Consider the following 21,489-nt stretch of genomic DNA (forward strand, 5'->3'; position numbering starts at 1 on the left):
TACTACTTGTTGTTGCTATTATTTTATTTTAAAATGAAGGAGTACTTTTAAAAAAAAACCTGTCTCTTATTATTTGAGAAGAGTTATGTTTTCAACACATTTTTACAGTTTTAAGTATCTCTACTGTGTGGTCCTGCAAATCAATGATAATCAGCCGTCGAGAACAGACATCTTCCCTGACATGAACGTTCACACCAGTCCATGGTATGAAGGAGTGCTTCAGTTTATACCCCAGGTAGGAGAGATGTATCAGCCAGAGAGGATATCTACATCTCAGTGAAAAAGAGAAAGGAAAGAAATCGAATACCCGAATAATATTAAAGAAGTCCACGGTGAACGTAAAGGAGTTAGTCCCTGAGTTAGTTCAGTTTTTCCACTCCTAAAACGTGGTGAGGCCTGGGCATCCATCATTAACTACTTACTGTGCCTAATTCTAGACGTTCAGGGACAGATCCTGCAAGGACTGCCTAGGCTGGGATTTATAGAGCGTACTAAGCTACTTTTCTCAAGCTTTACTTAGTATGATAAGACACGTACTTGACTTTTGCATTGGGCTGTCTACGCTTAAGCTTAGCATAATTGCAGCTTTCAAATGACTGTAAAAACGAAATGAAAGATTATTCCAAGCCCTATCAAGATTTTCCAAGATCACAGCCATAGATTGGTACCATCCTGGAGTATTTTTGAACCCGTGCTATCATTTGTCCAATACGTAAAATTGGCTTAAATGAAAAATTTTGCAATCTAAGTGGCTGTTGACGAAAGAATTAGTAAATATGTGCAATAGATTCTCGATTGATACTAAGGTTTCTGTCTGATTTATTATTGGTATTAAAATTTATACCAATTTTTTGGTGTTTGATAATTGCACACTGCAGATTGCATTCACAATAATGACCTGCGTACGAGAAGCACGAACCGTTGCTTATGTACCAATCTCTATTATTTCCTATAAGTTTCTTTCTATTTTTGTAAAAATAGTCGACATTTTCAGAAATGTGAGCATAGAAGTTATTTGCGAAATCGGAAATGTAGTAGAGTACGATAAGTAACAATTACTCAAGATAAGATCACGGGAACTTTACACGTTTTAAATTAAATGGGAAATTATAAAGAAATATATAAATACGAGCTATGAAAACACTATCTGCTATATATGTACAAATATGTATTATATGTATAAGATTTTTAGCAAAAACACTTCTTTCTACCAACTCTAGTTTTAATACTGGGTTTGTATATACTTATAGGTGTATACAGGATCGGTTAATATCATGACTATATTAGGACACACAAACTAAACCAAAAAATTATAATTTACTTTAAATTACTAATTACTAGTTACTAACGCAATCAAAAAAGAGTTTCAATATAGATATTACATGGGTTTTGTTTATTTGTTATCAGCTTTTTTTAAGGGCACGACATTTATAAGGACGAAATCGCGAGCAGAATATAGTCATCACATATAGCCTGTCCATTAATTAACCTGCACATTTTTTTATGAAAATAAGGAACGAGGCGAGCAGCACGTTCAGCTAATGGTAATTGATACGCCCTACCGATTACAATGCAGTGCCGCTCACGATTCTTGAAAAACCCAAAAGTTCTGAGCGGCACTACAATTACGCTCGTCAACTTGAGACATAAGATGTTAAGTCTCATTTGCCCAGGAATTTCAGTAGCTACGGCGCCCTTCAGACCGAAACACAGTAATGCTTAAACATTACTGCTTCACGGCAGAAATAGGCGCCGTTGTGGTACCCATAATCTAGCCGGCATCCTGTGCAAAGGAGCCTCCTACTGGTCTAGATTGTCCATTAACCTGCACATGATCTTACTACAAACCAATTCATTATTCATAAGACATTTGTTTATCACAAAATTTTCAACAAAAGTATATTTACAGATATATTCCACAGATTTATATTTTATCTGTAACCAATGCTGGTGTTCCAATGCTGCCACATGTATATATATATATATACAAAACATATATCTCTTATCGATAAGGCAGCGTTCGTAAGAAATATTTTCGTTTGATCATTTTTTCACGGCCTTATTTGGCAAATCCCACAACCACGAAATTTTTTTTTAATTTTTGGAGTTAAAATAATATAGTCTATGACAATCAGAAATAATATGGCTTTCTATTGATAAAAGACTTTTTGAAAACAGTTCAATAGATCCTTAGATTACCCTCTACAGACTCACAAAGTTTACATCTTTGTAATAACAGTATAGATTAAATTGATTTTATTCTTCTAGTCACATTATTCTTTGTAGAATGTAGTTTAAATCCCCACTCTACACAAGATTTGTTGAGCTCATCCCCCGCTTTACGGTTCGAAATTCGAAAAGTTGGCGAAAGAGAATATTTTATATGAACAAGAAACAAATCGTCTTTGAGGCAGCTTTATATTTTAGATTTTTAGATTTGCGTTGATCTTGGCTTGTCGTTTTATATTTATTCTTGGGACATCATTTTATTTAAAATCATTTGAGTATTCAATTAGAGTTAATGAGACAAGATGGCTTCTTAAATAACTTAAGTGTGTATGTTACAACTAACATACACACACAATACATAAACAATACAACTAACATACATAACATCGACACAACTGTCGACTTGGGTTGTGGGACAACCTTCAAAAAAAGTGCATACACCTTCCTTAAGGCCCGGCAACGCTCCTGTGATTCCTCTGGTGTTGCAAGAGAATATGGGCGGCGGTAATCACTAACCACGAGGTGACCCGTACGCTTGTTTGTTTATTTTTCATCGAATGGCATAACTAGGCCTATGAACCCGAGTTTGAAACTTTGTATTTTATTCTCTATCTGTTTCTGAAAGTTACTTTAGTATTTAAAAAAAATCGAAAGATTGATCTGACGGTGCAACATTTCCAAATTCGGAGAAAACGCATTATGAGTTTCAGATTCGATTCTCCGCAACGCGTCAAGCTTTATTTAGTAAAATATATTGTAAAAAATCAAAACATCAAAAGATCATCCATTTATTACAAATTTTTCATTGATATTATTTTTCGATATGTTTATATCTGTTATTTCTTCAATATGTTATTTCAAATAAAGAGCACTATCTGTATCGGTGATATCATTTTTACAAGGTATTTTAGTTTCAGAATTTACCTCATACTAATATAATTACAGTTACTACAAGTAGGTCAATATGATTAAGCTCCATACTTCTAACATGACAAATTCAGGTCACAGCGAATTTATCTCGGTATTTACACACAATTATTACTAATTTACGAGTTTACATTATAGGTATATCAGTATGTAATAGCTTTATCTAGTGTACAGTCGTTATAAAATGTATATGGCTTATATATTTAAAAAAAATAAGTTTTGTATTTGTCAATTGTTTTAAAACAAGTTCAAGTTGTCAATTGCTACAAAATCGAACAATTTGTAATACCTAATACTTCAGGGTACTTAACAAGATAGATATTTAAAAGAAAAAGCGTTGAATATTAAATAATAACATTATTTAGTTTCACCGTCTAATCGAAATCAGTATCTCTAATAATTAAACATCAATATTTAGCAGTGGCAAAATTCATCGTAGTATGTATGCGATTGTACACAGAGATAATTGATGTTATTCATCAACTAAATCGTTCGATAGTTGACCACAAATTATTCAACATATTGCGAGAGGGCAACATGCATCAATCATAATTGCTGCGATATAACAAACGAAATGCGTCCACAACTAGACTAACAACCCGATAATTGCACACACGCAACATCCCGCACTTTTCATCTCTTCAACAGACCCGACCGCGCCATTTCCATAGTTCACGCCACAGTGTTCACATACAAGCGCAAAATGATTACAAAATTCCTTATGTGTTTGATCTTTTATACAGTATCCGCACAAATCAGTGGTGAATTTTGGTGGTTAAATGAAAAAGTTACAAAATTACTTAATATCGAACCTGTGCAACCTGCTTTTGACGATGTTAGTGAGTTTGATACAGACGAAAGTGCTAAAGTGATTTTCCAAGAAAATTATCTGGATAATAGTAAGTCGGAGAGTCGCGATGTTAATGGTGCAGATCAATTAAAAATTGAAAATATGCCTACTGCAATATTTTTCAAAGATGACAGAGTTTTAACAAGACCAGTCAACGAAAATCTAGCTTTTGAAGAACTTGCGAATACAGAAATTAATTCAAATGATAAAATGTCAATTACTCAATCTGAAAAGACGGCAAATAATGAGGATATCTTAGATTTTGTATTTCCTGATGAAAAAGAAATAATAACAAAACACATTAGAAATGGAACAAATTCCATCGATTCTCTAATAATAAATAAAAAAGTAATAAGTACAACCAATAGACCACCAGCTATAATATTGAAAAATACAAACAAATTGTATGAAAGTGAAAGTATATGTACATTTGTTTCAAAATTTAGATGTTTTGAAAGACGTGGGGTTCCGTATATATTTCCAGGAAGGTATGTATAAGAAAAAGTATTTTTAACTACCATATCTTTCATAATATGCCTTAATATATATTTTTTGAAAATATTTTAGATCATCAGAAGCAAACCAAGCTATTTGTTGCATATTGCCAATAAAATCAAACAAGGCGTCACGGTTTCTTTTTCCAGACGCCATTGAACAACACAAACGTTTTAAGCGTTCTGGTAATGAAAGTGAAAACTTAAGTCCTGCAGTCAAACAAAGAAATGCATTACTGAGACGAAAGTATGAACCAAACAATTCTTATATAAAAATGTCTACAACTACCCCTCGTACAATATTAGCCCAAAAAGTGGTAACTTCTGAAGACGACTTGGATCCATATTGGAACGTGAAAAATTCCAAGTTTAGAAATCCATCTAGTTTTGCACAATCTAGTGCATCTCAAGACGATTATAACTATAAAGATTACATTGATTATGCAGATGAAATACCAAAACCAGGTGGTCTTGTAGGATTATATTCAGATCATGATAATAGAGGTTGGTCTTTCGTAAAACCTAATAAAGGCTTTACTTACAACGATCCTGTTGATGCAGACGATGAAGAAGAAGATGAAAACATTTCGTTTGGATACTCTACGATCGATCCCAGATTCGGTAAAACCATCATAAAATGCTATATCAAAAGTTGAAAGTTTCAAAACTAAATTACGATTCATTTGCAGGAAATAAAGCTGGAAGTATTTCGTTAAGACGAAAGCCCTCACACCTAATTGATAGCTCACCAGAAGAGATACGTACGTCTGAGAGTCACGCCATTAGCTTCCGATCTAAGCCTGATTTTGAAGTCTTGCGAGGATTTAAGTTACTTAATTTAAATGGTGGTAAAAATAGATTTGTTAGGAAAACGACCACCGGAAGTGAGAATAATGATAGCGGACAAAGATTGATTCGGCCCTACAAAGGCACAGTCTACAATGCAGATTATGAGGATTTTCTAGATTTGGATCAACAAGTGTTTAGAGAGTGTGGTAAAAATGAAGGCTTCGATAAAGGTAAAGTCATATTATATATAGGTCATAAACATAACAATTTTAAATGATTTGATGATTTTCCTAAGTTGAAATTATTGACGAAAATATTTAAAATAGCCGTTTTTAGAAACCCAGGCATCTAAGTTTAAAAAGTAAATAAGTTTTATTTATGAGAACAGTTATGAAGGTATTAATTTAAAGGGGAAAAACGGTATAAGTACTTTCTTTTAATATGTGTATACTCTGATTAGGATATTTTTGATAGCATAGGGCCGATATAAAAATTAACCTTTTTTTATTGCACTCGGGGCTCACAATTGGGGTAGCGCACAGCATCTGGTTTGAAAAGTATGGTATATTTCTTTAGGCACTTCGCGTAGGATAAAACTTTGTATAGTATAAAAGAGTCCGATTTCATATTTTCACTGATGTATAGAAATTTCGTAGAAGTTTGAGTATTAATAAATTCCGACAGTGTAATTCCATACATAAATGAAATGCGTGAGCTTTAACGATGGGATACGCTCAATGACGTTCTATACATACACACGTTGCTGGATAGGCTGCCATTTAGTGACGTCAGGTCAGACAATTCAAAATCTTTTTAGTATATTATCACCTACCAAAGTAAGATATCTAGTATTAGGCTACACCTCTCAGCCTTCAATACTTTGGGAACTAGGTAAGTCAGAAAAAAAACCTGCTTCCATTGTCTGTCCTAATGGTATATATTATACAATGTTCTACAAAGATAATGATGCTTAGAAAATAAAAAAAGTGTGGAATATCACAAAACTATATGTTATACATAATCTGCAACGTACTTTATAAAAAAAAAGTGTGTGTGTTCTTATGTATGCACGCAAGAAGTTATACTTCTTTGGCCTAACGAAGCAAAAATCATTAAAATGATTCATTTCTAGAAAGAATAATTTTGTAAAAATCTTGCAAAGATGGCCTTAAGAATTAATGAATACGGCTGTATGGGCTTGAACCTTAATCGCCTGTCCTAATAATGGACGAAGAAACCAAAAAAAATAACGAATGACGCAAACGTCAGAAAATTTTAGGAACCAACTTCAACCTGTTATTTTGTATTACAGTGATGCGCGCGTATCTTAAAATTTCACTCTCATCATTTTTTCATAACGCGCCTAAAGAAATATAACTTATTTATTGAACTTAATAACTGAAAACTAGTGGATAGTGATTATATCTTGCTTATAGATTTAAATGATAACGAACTGACCAGGGGCGCAGCGCCTTGGATAGTTCTGATCGTGCTAACACGCAGTCGACAGAGCATACTATGTTACGCAACGTTAATACATCCTCGGGCCGCAGCTACTGCTGCAGACTGTGTTCATGGGTATGTAACTAGGAATTAATTTTAAGAATTAATTTTACTATAATACTAATTTTTGTAAGCAAAACTTATCAACGATACGTCACTCGAACGATTGGCTCAGTGGAAGAGCGCACGCACGCAACGCGAGAAATTTAATTTGTGTCATTAATTCCAGAAGTGAGGGTTATCACTTTACCTAAATAATAACAGATTGTAGAGTTGAAAGAGCGACTTCTCAAGTCAATTTCCTAATATGCAAATATAAGAGTAAAGTAGATCCTGTAGATGCAGCCACAACCTGAGAATTGAACAAGACATATCAAGAATTATGAACTATACGTCATTCGAACGGTTGGTTCAGTAGAAGAGCGCTCGCACGGAACGCGAAAGGTCACGGGATCGAGTCCCGCATCGTTCATAAATTTTGGTTATAATTATAGTTGAACAAGACATTCAAAGTTTTATGAACCGTGCGTCACTCGAACGGTTGGCCCAGTTGGTAAGAGCGCTCGGACAGAACCCGAGAGAACGCGGGTTCGAGTCTCTCATCGTTAATAAATTTTGGTTAAAAATTTAATTTGTATAATTAATCCCATATGTGAGGGATATCACTTTAACAATAACAAATTGTTTATATTAATTCTATTATTTTTAAGTAACTTCCTAACCTAACCGTCGAGAAGTCGCTTTATTTAATCTCTCTTTCCATTAAGTGATGTGACAAGATTTTATTAGGGTTCTGTAACTCAAAAGAAAAACACGGAACCCTTATAGGCTTATGGATGCACAGTGTGTTCCGTCCATTTGCCTGTCTGTCAAGACCCTTTATCTCAGGAACGCGTAGAGGTATCGAAATTGAAATTTTAACGTTATACCCAAGACTAGTCTCTTGAAGCTGTGAAAAAACCAAACTTCTAAATCAACGCTAAAGAATACGGGTATGTAAGCTGCATAAAAACATATATTTGACACTCTCAAGGGGATCAAAATTCTCAGGGTAATTTCCGTTGACTTCCGTTGTCGGCAAGTAATACCATTTTATACTACAAGTCGAGGGATAAATCTGAAAACTATACATTAGTAATTAAATCATACATTTTGTATGTACGGAACTTTCGATAAATCCGACTACCACTTGTCCGGTTTTTCATATGATATAGCTACTTTGTAAGATAACTAAGGTCATAAGTATTTATTGGGCAATGGAGAGGGCTATGCTCGGAGTTTCCCTATGATATTGAATCAAAAATGAGGAGATCCGTAGGAGAACCAAAGTTACCGACAAAGTCCAAATGATTGCGAAACAGAAGTGGCAGTGGGCAGGGCACATATATCGACGGACAGATAGCCGTTGGGGCAGTAAAGTCTTCGAATGGCGACCACGTACCGGAAGACGCAGTGTTGGTAGGCCCCCCACAAGATGGACCGACGATCTGGTCAAGATCGCCGGAATACATTGGATGAGGGCACCGCAGCACCGATCGTCGTAGAAACCTTGGCGGGAGGCCTTTGTCCGTCTGCCTGTGACGTCCAGCAGTGGACTTCTTCCGGCTGATGATGATGAAGTATTTATTATAAATCTCTTAATTACAGAACATCGGTGGGAGAAATAAGCATTATAGCGGGAAAATTTGACTTGTCAGAAGAGAATGACCGTTCACAGCACAGATTGACAACTGTGACAGTTCATCCTCGTTACAAAGCCGGGCAGCTCTCCGATAACCTTGCTGTTTTAGTAAGTTTTACTAGTAAGCATGATTAGGTAAGGTAGTGAGATAGAGCAATTATTATGTTGGTACTTTGGCGTACGCTCAACCAAAGCACACATCAAGCAGATTATATTGTCAATGTCATAGATCACTTATTCATTTAGTTCAAATAAATGACTTTTATGAATATCAAAATTATACATCTCAGTATTAACCACCGGAAAAACTAAGCTCTAAAGAGAAAAAGTAGCAAGAAACCCATTGCAATTCTTTTAAAACTATTTACAATCTATTTTACAAAATATTATTCCTTCAATATATACAAGTTGATGCAAAATATATGTACAATAAACAAGTTCGGCATTAATAATAAGCTTGGTATAAAGTTATACCTGAGAATAAACAATGAATGATTGTTGTATTCGGACGTATAACGATTCCCGCGTTTACTTGCAAGGACGCTTGACATTCAGAAAATATTGGAATTATCATTGTATTGACAGAGTTTCTTTTTTTGAGAAAAATACAGAACAATTATCGAAAATCTAGGTACAAATAAGTGGCTTATAAAATATAATTCTAAAACAATTGTTCCTTAGAAATTTCTCACTAAGACTTAAAGGACAGTTTAATTAACTAATGATTACTGACAAAGAACTTTTAAGAAAAAGACTAATGTTACAGAATTTATAAGCTTCATTTTAAATCATGTACCTATTGCAGTAATTCTCTTGTTTATTATTTTTAAATTGTGCTAATTTAATTATATTAAAATCTATATCAAAATCAACAGAAACAAAGGTTTTATTGTATGAATTCATAGTCTATTAATTGGAGCGCGGAAACCTGCATTTGTGGACATCTGTTAACTATGAATGATTCTTGCGATCTAGTACCAAGTGAAGGTAATCTAAAATTGATATCTTGCAACAGTTCTGGAGTGTTGACCAAATTACTAATAATTTTATATAACGCAGTCATGTCTAATACAAGTCTCCTGTCGGATAATGTTGTAAAATTATAATGATTTAAGAGTTCATGAGAACTTTATCTACTTTATTTAATCGAAAATGTATAGCAAGCAAAAACTTCTGAATTATTTCTATTTTTTCACAATAAATAAAGTAATAAGGGTTTCAAATCACAGACGCATATTCAAGATATGGTCTTCTTAGAGTTTTATAAAGAATCATGTATGATACAGGCTTTTTAAATGGTTTGGCGGTACGAAGCACAAAACCTAACATTTGATATGCTCTAGTGGTAATATAATCGATATGAATATGTAATGTAAGTTTTTCATCCAATGATAATTCAAGGTCCTTAATTTTAGTTACTTATGTTATATACACACATTTGTCGTGTGCTAGAAACAATTTATTAATAGAACAGTATTGATTAAATCTATCAACGTCCTCTTGCATTAGTTTGATGTCTAGTATTGTTTGGATTGTCCTATAGATTTTAAAATCGTCCGGGAACATAAGGAATCTACAAATTATAAAACATTGAGAGATATCGTTAATAAAAATAATATACAAAAGAGGACCAATTATGGAGCCTTGGGAAACTCCCGATGTTATTTTATTTGTTACTGATTCATATCCTGCAATAATAACTTTCTGAGTGCGGTTAGATAAATAATATGCAAACTATCTTAGCAAGTTTCCTGTAATACCGTTATACGCTAACTTTTTAAGTAAAATTATATGGTCAACAATCTGCATATTCTCGGTTTATTCTCAGGTATAACTTTACACAAAGTATATATTTGTAAGGCCGTTTATCTACGTCTGTAATAACATAAAAATTCAAGAGTAAAAACGAACCATTCAAGTCTCTATCGAGGGAAGCAGTCCGTCATGCTTGTGGTATGACGATTCTGTGAGCGGGAATTTCAAGTTTGGTATTAATTTTATTTATAGCTATGATGTCATTTAAAAATTGTCAATTGGTGCAACACATTTTAACTTAACCGTTACTTTAACATGTTTGTTATTGCTAAAGTTAGTTAAGCAACCGAGCCTAATATTTTGTTTGCTCGTTACAGCATTGGAAGCGGCCTCTCAAGTTAGGCAGAATGGTACAGCCAGCGTGCATGTCGGACCCTCACGTGGGAGACGACTGCTTCTTTGTTGGATGGGGTGGCTACGACGAAGGTAACAACTTCTTTACGAATTAACGATCACTTGTTGGTGTGCATTGAGTTGTATTGAGTCTCATGCTTTTTTACAAAATTCCATTGGTTATAGATAAACTCACACCAATAATAAAATATCCTTTATTCATTAGTCTACAATTGTGACACAAAGAGTATCTTATACTGCCAAGTGTTAGAACTAATTCTAAGAGTTATATTTCACGGGGATACCACGATTACTACCAAACTAGACAGCATACAGACACCATATTCTTGACGCGACAGACCTGGTCGCCCCACCAATTTGGTTGCGTAACCAAACGGACACAGTGGGTAACTTTCTATAGAGCTGTATACATTTTGTTTGTAGCGGCCGGCGACTGGTTGCGCTACCGTGGTGTTCCGGTGAATTAGAATAGCATAGCTTGTTTGTTTGTTGCGGGTTCGAGTCCCGCATCGTTCATAAATTTAATTTGTGTAAACTAAATATACATAGAAGCATGCGGGTGGACTTCTATTCAATTAAATTTCTAGAAATCGTGGCTTTAAAACATGTCTATATTTCCACGGACTAGTAAAAAAATAAGTACTCCGTGTCACCTTACATAACAGTGTAGCACCAAAATAAGCCGATTAACGTGTAAATACATAGACCCACACACATTTACACTATTACAGGCCCATAGGCGGCAATTATGAGAATTGTCATCGTCTGTGACAGATCAGTTTGCGTCTCAATAAAATGTTTTAAAAATGCCGTCGTGCGTTGTGAAAAAGTGTAAAAACGATACTATATAAGTATTTGTGGCCATATATGATTATTTAAGGGAGAAAAAATTGTGTAACCCGTAACCGCACACACACTATCATAATGGTGCTTCACTTGCTAATATCACGGCTAATACCATTGCACTTCCTAACGAACGAATGAAATTTTCTTTCGTAGCAATACATCACCGACCAAGCTGGCAACGGGCGTCCATACTGACACCGAAAACTTGCAATGAAAAACTTACGAAGTTAGACGTGGACATGCCAACGGAAGCATTCTGCGCTTCGGTTGACTCGCACAATACTGTGGTAAAGTATCAACGAACAACTTTTTTCATTTTTGAATTCTCAAGCCGCATTGGGCACTTTCTGGTAGGTGAAAATCTTATGGGTTTGTGTCACCGACATGCTCGTGACTAGCGCATGCGATAAGTAAATTGATAATTATAAAAATATATTAGTTAGACACTATTTTATGGGTGAAGTATATCTGTAGCCATAAAACTGACGTATTGTGCAACGTAAGTGCAGTGGCCTGTGTATATCTTTGTGAAATTGAAGGATTTTGTGAAAAGTTCAATGTGTATATACTGTGCATTGTTGGGTGAGGGGTTGTACTTTTGCGGAAGCTAAAAATGACTTAGTTTTGTTGGTGATGATGTAGAAGAACACGGCTTTTTGATGATGCGATAATTTTTTTACCAATGTTTCTCACCAGCCTCACTTTTGTTGGCCTGTTCTCATTTTCAAACACCCATTCACAAGATTGCTGTTTTTTCGGGTTCAAACAATAAATCCACGTTTCGTCACCTTCGTTTGCACCATTCCACGCAAGCCCACTTCTGCTCCGCTGTCGGTTCATGAGGAATCCAACGACAACAAAGTTTCCGAACTTTTAATTCTTCGTGTAAAATTTTCTGAATTTGGCTCATACCAATCCCCAATAGTCCTCGAATTGTCTCAGAGTAATCTGCGGGTTTTCTTCAATTAGCCACTTTACAGTAGCCACATTATTTTTGTTGACGGCAGTTGAAGGCCGCCCTTCACGAAATTCGTCAGGTAAAGAAACCCCACCTCTTTCAAAAATTTTGAAGACGAGATTTGATTTGATTTAAAATCATAAATAATCATCGCTCTAAAATCTTTTCGACTTAATTCCATTTTCGTTGCGTACGTAGAACTTTGATGTGTGATAAAAAACAACTGACAAATGATTTCACGCCAATTGTTTTTTTTATTACTAAGAAGGTTGCAACGTTTCAAAAAATATAACATTCGAAATTCAAATAGTTCCGACTAGCTAGAAGTGCAAAACTTTTAGTGTGCAGGGGGCATGGTACATGGCTCGGAAGTGATATGGGCCTATATAGTTCTTCAAAACCATTTTATCGCCCTTTTGCGGCGTTTTGCCCTCGAGGATGGCGGAATTTAATAGTTTCTGGAGGGTCTTAGGTACAGGAGTACCACTAGCTCTCAGCTATGCTGTAATTCCATCATCACCCGGCACCTTGTTGTTTATACCTGTTTTGGGGCCATATTAATCTCGTACAGGCTTACGTCTGGGATATCTTCGCTATAGTGTCGGGTTAATTTGGCTCTTCGGTCTTCAGCCTTGTTGGTTACAAGTGGCCGTGCGGTTGTGTATAACTGTCTGTAGAAGTTTTCGACTTTCCTCAAAGTTCGGGTTTAGACGAAACGACCCTACCTTCACCGGTCTTCAGCTTCGACAGTTGGCTCTGCCCAATAGACAAATCTTGTGCGAATACTTTTGAGCCTTTGTTACGCTGGCCGCCTTCAATTTGTATTGTGGCGGCGTATATCGCGAGTCAATGACTTGGAGATCGCTCTATTTAGCTGCCTATACTCAACCGTTCACTTTCAAAGTTAGCCGAAATTTACTTCGATTTTGCTTTCAGACGGGGGTGGGAGGTCCTCTCGTATGCGCGGGAAGAGAACGACAGTCGCTTGTCGGTGTTGCTGTGTGGCGGGATGACGTCATACTTACATTGCCAGTGTTGGAGTGGGTTGCCAGGGTCGTTTATGATATTATAGATCAATGAATTGTCAGGTAAGTTATAAATATAGACCAAGGCTGAGATCTTTAAAACGTTCTTTGATTTTGCTCAGACTTTACTTAGGTATACAAATGATGTAAGTTTTATTTAGTGTTAATTCCGCCAATATTTGTTTTTAATACAATTAGACACACGAGGCATCCTCAGGACGTGTTGTCTCGCCAAAATCGCACGAGACAAAAACAAATATTGGCGGGATGAACACTTCTTAGAAAACTTACATCATGTCTCGTGCCAGATTTTGATTGTGATTTTGATAGTGTCTGTGGATGCCTCGTGTAGAGGCGAAACACGTGTCGAATTATTTTAAAAACAAATATTGGCGGAATTAACACTAAAGAAAACTTAAATCATTTGTATGTTAGGTACATGTTAAAATATAAGGTAACTACTCTAGCAATTCTTGTCTATTATTTTACATACTTGTATAAGTGGTTATATTCAAAATTACTTTGTAAGTGGCTTGATTGTAACTATTTCGTTAAAATTTTGATAAGTTATTTTTGTTGGTAAATAAACCTCTGGTTGAAATATGCATTTTTCACTTAAAATCATATTTATAAGTATATAATAAGTAAGATAGTCTTGAAAATCATTGAAGTATTTGCACTGTAGCTTTTGGATGTTAAACTCAATGTTACTATCTGTGGATTTTATATCAGGGCCGTATCTAAACAAGTGTGTTACAGTAGTGTTTAAGTTATATTAAATAAATATATAAATGTCCTTTGATTTTCTATACTGTGTATAGACATTCGATAGTTAGTTTTGAATATAGAATAATTTGATAAAGCGACGATGTGACGTCATCGCCGTCAGGTCAAAATATAATTTAACCGGGTTGTAACAATGAACAATGGAAGACAAATTAATAAATAAAACACACATATTATTCATACATTTTATAATTTTCATATCTATCGTTAGAACCTTGAAATAAATGAGCAACTCTAACAAATTTATGTTCATACAAAATTACAAATTTCACTACATAATAAACATGAAAATAAATATCATAAGAATCTATAATGAGGCGTTTACAATTTGAATAGGAACTAAATAAAAACTACTCACAAACATGGGAATGTCGAGATCGTAACTATTATAATTATTTTATGACGACAACAATGAGAGCGTTTCTGTACTTCAATTGTTAGGCATTCAACTACACATACATATCACAACAAATATATCTTCTATTTTTTTAATGTTACGTAAACAGACATTTTTTGTGATTAAAGATTTATCTTCGAATACAGTTATATGATGTGTTTATTACACTTACAGCTGCCTGTAGTGTAATAAACACTTAGAAGTTGGTTTCTTTGTAATAATAGTTGATGTTATTAATTACAGATAAATGTAATATAAATTATTTTAAACAGTTAATTGTAGTCTAATACAGCTGCCTGTCAATGTAATAAACACTTAGAAATTGATTACTTTGATATAATAATAGATGATGTTATTGATTAGAAACAGATGTAATATAAATTCTTTTTAAATTGTTGTCAGTTAAGTGCGTTTAGAGTATCAGTGTTAAAATATATATCTAAAACAGCTGCCTGTAAGTGTGTAATAAACACTCTTTTAAATTTTGATCACAATATATCACATTGGTCGCAGTGAAACAGGGCTGCACTGAACTGTTCTAAAGCCACTTTACAAACCATAAGTGTAACAAAAACTAAGAAATTGATTTCATTGGTAAATTTAGAAAAATACAGAATAAAATACACCAGTAGGTGCATAGATATTTATTTAATATGGTTACTAACCTCAATATGGCTAATGGCCGTATGTTAAATAAAATGTTTTACAAAATCCATCCATCTTATTATTGGAAATAAAAGTAGATATTTATATATAGGGCCAAGTTTTTATTACTTATTTCAAGCCACAGTCTCCGCAATGCAAACCGTGTCAAAATATTAATTTGTAACTGAGTAAGGTATTATCAGATTGTAAAAAAAAATAAAAACATTAAAATTCGAGTTTTCTACAAAAATTTCAAATGCCAAATGTGATATGATGTGTAGTGATTTATGAAATAGTTTCTAAACGCTCTCAATTTCGTTCAACACAAAAAGATTAACTACTTATAGACTGCTCGATACAAACTATATATTTATATATGTATTCAACACATTAAATACACATAAAATACGTTAATTCTAACATTTAGTGCAATCTTTGGTGTCGAACTTGAGTCATGATATACCGTTTAAAAAATTATTTATAATTACAAAAAAGTCTTTCATTTTACACCTGCGATCCGTTTCCCTGATAACAATAATAATATAATTATAACAACTAAACTCAAATATAAATTCTGCCAAAACATTAAATAATTTTGTTTCAGTCATTTTTTTTAAATTTCTTTTATTGTAATGTATGGATCGCAATAGAAACAAGATATTTTTCAAGAAAACTAGGATAAGTTAAATGCGTTACACTATTAATGTTGTTATGTATAATGCCCTAAAGACAATCTAAAATTGTCGATGTACTTTTATAGAACGACTAAAAACGAAACGACAGTACAACAGTCCTATTTCGGTAACGGTACTGAATCGTAATAAAAAGAAAGAAAACAAAATATAACCACCAAACCTAAATACTATAATACTTATCGTTGAAACAACGACTAGCTAAAGAATGAATACAAATAAATCATATGTATGTTTTAAACTTTACCCACTAAATATAAAATAATATCACTTAAATGAAGGCTAGAAATAAAGACTCAATCACTTGTCAAATTTGAATGATATGTGGGTAGTTGAATAAAAATTTAAAGATCACAATATAATCACATTTCAGCTGCTCAGGCAATTACTAGCGGCTCGTCGTCGGAGAATCCTTGGATTGGGGGCACGTCATCGTCTTCTGGAATTATATAATGGTGTAGTGTTTATTAAATTAGTCATCACACAATCACTAATTAGTATTAATCTCATATTATAAATGTTTTTTTTTACAATTTTCACTTGTTGTATTATTTAACGTTCTATCATGATTGATAAAAGAAGTAGGTGCCCGGACAGACTTTGTTCTGTCAAAAGTTAACAGACTTACGACCGTTCCCAATATACTATCTACAGATAGAGATAAATTACTACCTTCTACTGTCAATAATCTGAAGCTGTCTCAATATACCCGATAAGTCATTTTTATCGCCTTATATTGGGACGCGTGAATTGCAATTTCCATACAAACTTCTATCGCTGGTAAGCTATACGTCGTCCCATTGACAGACAGGGTGTACGGATAAGGTGAGTTACCGTCGATAAGTTTATTGGGACAGAAAAGTAAACGATAGTTACGATTTTTATCTGAAGTAGGCCACAACCGGAGATAGACTGAATATTGGGAGCGGCCGTAAATGCTTTTCCGGCCGGTACCGCCACAACCGCTATGTCCGTGCATTTTAAATCTGTAATATCTTTGAAAAGATTTATATGAATTATTAAGTAATGGGCCATAATAATTTACATTAAATGAACAATTATAATATATTTAAAGAACATATTTGGGATAGGGATTTAATTAATGTTGCATTGTTTTTATAATCGCTTCGTAAATTAGCCATTATTTCATATAAAAATTGTTATTATATTAAGAGGTAAAAGAGACATAATATACTATTTCAGATTTTTTTTGTAGACTTTAAAAGGTGTACAATACTTTGGACATTATATTATAATAGTGCATTATATTGATCTATACCGTAGGGTTGCTAGCGTTTTTTTTTTATTAATTTATTTATAAAATAATTTACAAAATATGTACAAATAAAATACATTCTAAAAACCACAGAAGTTTGACCTCAATGCATTATCTTAGTCTACATCTTATGCTACAAAATGTACAAATCAAATATAATATAGACTTTACATTAAATTCTATACCTACATACAATTACTAATATCTATAAAAAAAAACCTACAATATATGAAACTATCTCCGAAGAAACCAAAAAACAGATATTTCAAACAAGATCATGGGATGCCTGGGATTTCCCAGGTTTCTGTCTTCGTTGTTAATTACAAATGCGATCAAAGATTACCTAGGAAATATTCCTTTAGTATCTGTTTAATATTTTTATGTGTGTCACTGCATTGGACAGAAATGAGGGTAGTTGATTAATTTGGCGAGTAACATTATAGCTTGTTGTTCTCTCACCGTACAAGATCTTACCTCGCTCAGTGCGCAATTGTTTGTGGGTCTCGCCCGCGTATGTATAGTGTTCCATTTTTATGCGTAGATTTTCATTGAAGAATTCTTGTTTAAGTATTGTGTATTCAATGTGTTACCTTGAACCTGTATAGTTAATGTTTTACAGTGTTTAGATATACCTTGTTCATTCTTGACATATTTTTGCTTTTTTTTATATGAGAGGGGGCAAACGGACAACAGGTGTGTCAAGAAATGCATTGCCGGCCTTTAAGGTGGAAGTATGTTTTTTTCTTGAAGGTCCCTAAGTCGTATCTGTTCGGGAAGTCCGCTGCCGGTAGTTGATACCACAAAGTGGTTGTGCGAGGCAAGAAATTTCGTACGAAACGCGCGGTTACATGCTTGATAGAACCTGAGACAGTTGTTTTTAAAATTTTTAGTTGTAGTTTATATATACATATTATTAAGATCTACAGTACCTACGACAGTACCTACTGTTAGAACGACCATATCTACTGAGACCGTATTTTATTTTATTAACATTTTTTTTTATGGAATAGGAGGACAAACGAGCGTACGGGTCACCTGGTGTTAAGTGATCACCGCCGCCCACACTCTCTTGCAACACCAGAGGAATCACAGGAGCGTTGCCGGCCTTTAAGGAAGGTGTACGCGCTTTTCTTGAAGGTACCCATGTCGTATCGTCCCGGAAACACCGCACAAGGAAGCTCATTCCACAGCTTCGTAGTACGAGGAAGAAAGCTCCTTGAAAACCGCACTGTGGAGGACCGCCACACATCCAGATGGTGGGGATGATATCGTAACTTGTGGCGTGTCGTGCGAAGGTGAAATTCGGCGGCAGGAATCAGGTTGAACAGCTCTTCGGAACACTCCCCGTGATAAATGCGGTAGAAGACACACAATGAAGCGACGTCTCTACGCAACGCCAAGTGATCCAGCCGTTCACAGAGCGCTAGGTCCCCGACAATTCGAGCTGCTCTGCGTTGCACGCGGTCAAATGGATCGAGCTGATACTGGGGTGCGCCAGACCAGAGATGACAGCAATACTCCATCTGAGGCCGGACCTGCGCTTTGTAGAGCGCTAGAATGTGGGCCGGTTTGAAGTATTGCCGTGCTCTATTTATGACGCCCAGTTTCTTCGAAGCCAATTTGGCTTTGCCCTCCAGATGCCCACGGAATTGGCAATCATTCGAGATTTCGAAATCCAGTATTCCGATACTAGGCGAGGCTTTTAGGGAGATGTTGTCGAAGAGCGGTGATACGATAAATGGGGTTTTTTAGTGGTAAACGCGCAAACTTCAGTCTTTTGGGGGTTAAATTGGACAAGGTTCAACTTACCCCATTCCGCGACCTTCTCGAGAGAGGACTCGATAGAAGACACAAGTTTCTCCCGGCACTGCTCGACGTTTTCCCGAGAGAGACCTGCATGGCCCGTGTATACGGCATCACCAGTGCTTTCGTCTGCATAGCAATGTATGTTGGAGGTGTCCAACATATCATTGATATGCAGAAGAAACAGCGTGGGAGATAGCACACAGCCTTGGGGCACTCCAGCGTTCACGGGCTTGGGATTTGAGCAATAACCGTCGACAACGACCTGTATGCTGCGCCCAGTGAGGAAGCTGGAGGTCCACTTGCACAAGCTCTCGGGAAGCCCAAATGATGGAAGTTTTGCGAGGAGCGCCTTGTCCCATACACGATCAAAGGCCTTCGCTATATCCAGACCAACTGCCAGGCCTTCCCCCTTGCTTTCAATAGCCGCCGCCCATCTATGTGTTAGGTATACCAGAAGATCGCCAGTCGACCGACCATGGCGAAAGCCGTATTGCCGGTCGTTGATCAACTGGTGACCCTCAAGGTATACCAAGAGCTGGCGGTTAATTATGCTCTCCATGATTTTGGAGAGTAGGGAGGTAATAGCAATAGGCCTGTAGTTTGCCGGATCCGAACTGTCTCCTTTTTTTGGGATCGGATGGACAAGGGCTGACTTCCATGAATCAGGGACTACGCCTTTTGAATAAGAGTGCCGGAATACTAAAATAGCACCGGCGTCAACTCAGGGGCACACGTTCTAAGCACGATTGGAGAAATGCCATCCGGCCCGCTCGACTTCCTGACGTCCAACGAAAACAGAGCTCGCCTACCAGTCTTCTGTCGGAACTGTACTTCAGGCATGGAGCTCTGACATCGCGGGATGGTCGGCGGTGTTTTTCCGTTGTCGTCAAGAGTCGTGTTGGAGGCAAAAAGAGTGCACAGGAGATCGGCTTTCTCCTTTGCCGTATGGGCCACGGTGTCATTCCTCATGTGCAACGGCGGCATAGACGGCTGGTTAAAGTTACCAAGAGCAGCTTTCGACAACGACCAGAACTTGCGTGTCCCGGTCGGGTAGCTGGAAAGCTGCTCGCCAATTTTGACGACGTGCTTCGATTTCGCACGGGCGATTTGCCGCTTAAAAAATCTGGAGGCACGGTTATATTTCCTCTTCAGAACTTTGCAGTTCGGATCCTTTGAGCCCAGCGCCGCAACCCAAGTTCGTAACGCCCGTTTTTTGCAGTCAGATGCTGCTTTAACTGACGCATCGAACCAGGGCTGTGATCTGCCACCGATCGGTACTACAGAGCTTGGTATAGTAATATCCATGCCCTGCAGTATCATATCGGCTACTGCAACGGCGCAGGCACTAGGATCATCCGAAGGGAAACAAACCCTGCCCCAAGGGTAGGATGCAAAAAAGGAACGCATCCTATCCCAATCTGCTGACTTGTAGTGCCATACGCGGCGGGTCGCTGGTGGTCTGCGAAGTTGGCGTCGGATAGGCACTACACTCCTGACCAGGCAATGGTCGGACGTTCCAAGAGGGGCGTCGACAAAGACCTGGTAACTATCGGGATGTGTAGTCAGCAGAAGATCCAATAAGGACGGCATGTGGCTATCCACATCCGGGAGTCGCGTTGGCGACTCAAGCAATTGGGACAGACCATACGCCAATGCAAAATTATGCAAAGATCGCCCTGCGTAGTCTGTAGTACGTGATCCAAGCCATTCGGCATTGTGCCCGTTGAAATCACCCAAGACTACGATTTCAGCAGAGGGGATCTGAGCAAACACGTCATCAAATGCCGCTTGAACGCAGCCCATGAGGTGATCCGTTTCTGCGTTACCACTATGGGACCTGTAGACACACGCATAGATGCGGACGCGGTCCTCTAAATCTACGCGGAGCCAGAGAGTAGACAGGTCCCTACCCTCAAAATTGCCGAGACGGCGACAGCAGATATCCTCCCTAACGTACACACATACCCCGGCTGCGCCGTCTCAAGGTGGTGGTGGACGGCGTTTAATTTGGAGTGAATTCCCCGGATGTTACAAAAGTCCACGTTAAGCGTGGAGCGGGGTGCCGTGGTGTTGCTGCTCTGTTTGTACTGTGACATACGCGGTACTGTGCCCTCCCCAGAATACGAGGGGCAGCCCGAGCGGGGGGGGGGGGGGGGGGATGGCCTCCGGTCCTCGACACTAACCTATGCGAAACATAGCGGCACTAGGCCGCTACTTCATGTCGGTATTCTGTGCGAGTGTGGTAAGTAGCCCGGACGAGTCTGGCCCGATTGTGCTGACGTCATAAGACGGCAGCGTGACTCTCCCACTTTCAAAAATTCATATCGAAATACTTTTGTTTTGAACATTTTCTGGGATCTTGTTGTAAAAGCATATACATCGCCCCACAAAAGACTTGGTAATTCAAAATTTGTGC

The 21,489-nt window shown here is 36.8% G+C and overlaps 3 protein-coding genes across 7 annotated transcripts in view; 1 reads left to right on the forward strand and 2 right to left on the reverse strand.

Moving 5' to 3' along the window:
- Positions 1 to 21,488, reverse strand: part of LOC126974115 (uncharacterized) — a 250,369-nt gene extending 228,881 nt beyond the window's left edge. For 3 of the 4 annotated variants that reach the window (XM_050821535.1, XM_050821537.1, XM_050821536.1), the window contains exon 1: positions 18,303 to 21,488. In XM_050821535.1, the coding sequence (XP_050677492.1) occupies positions 19,773 to 20,876 (1,104 nt within the window). In that variant the 5' untranslated portion in view covers positions 20,877 to 21,488 and the 3' untranslated portion in view covers positions 18,303 to 19,772. Of the gene's footprint in view, positions 1 to 17,958; positions 18,119 to 18,208 lie in introns of those variants that run through there. The other variant, XM_050821533.1, reaches the window with a different exon arrangement.
- Positions 3,519 to 13,880, forward strand: LOC126974078 (uncharacterized). The gene is made up of 8 exons (XM_050821481.1): positions 3,519 to 4,494; positions 4,574 to 5,121; positions 5,190 to 5,519; positions 6,726 to 6,867; positions 8,440 to 8,581; positions 10,606 to 10,714; positions 11,642 to 11,775; positions 13,383 to 13,880. The coding sequence occupies exons 1-8, from the start codon at positions 3,860 to 3,862 to the stop codon at positions 13,524 to 13,526; spliced, it is 2,184 nt and encodes a 727-aa protein (XP_050677438.1). The 5' UTR covers positions 3,519 to 3,859; the 3' UTR covers positions 13,527 to 13,880.
- Positions 14,431 to 21,489, reverse strand: part of LOC126974055 (sortilin-related receptor-like) — an 82,085-nt gene continuing 75,026 nt past the window's right edge. For both annotated transcript variants that reach the window (XM_050821438.1, XM_050821437.1), the window contains one exon: positions 14,431 to 16,430. In XM_050821438.1, the coding sequence (XP_050677395.1) occupies positions 16,369 to 16,430 (62 nt within the window). In that variant the 3' untranslated portion in view covers positions 14,431 to 16,368. The remainder of the gene's footprint in view (positions 16,431 to 21,489) is intronic.

The sequence above is a fragment of the Leptidea sinapis genome, chromosome 31 (genome assembly GCF_905404315.1).
Source record: "Leptidea sinapis chromosome 31, ilLepSina1.1, whole genome shotgun sequence".
Classification (NCBI taxonomy): domain Eukaryota; kingdom Metazoa; phylum Arthropoda; class Insecta; order Lepidoptera; family Pieridae; genus Leptidea; species Leptidea sinapis.

Excerpts from the sequence above, each read along its gene's own strand:
- LOC126974078 (XM_050821481.1), top strand. The coding sequence starts at position 3,860 with ATGATTACAAAATTCCTTATGTGTTTGATCTTTTATACAGTATCCGCA. Across the intron at positions 6,868-8,439 it reads GCTGCAGACTGTGTTCATGG|AACATCGGTGGGAGAAATAA; the intron begins GTATGTAACTAG and ends TCTTAATTACAG. Across the intron at positions 10,715-11,641 it reads ATGGGGTGGCTACGACGAAG|CAATACATCACCGACCAAGC; the intron begins GTAACAACTTCT and ends TTTCTTTCGTAG.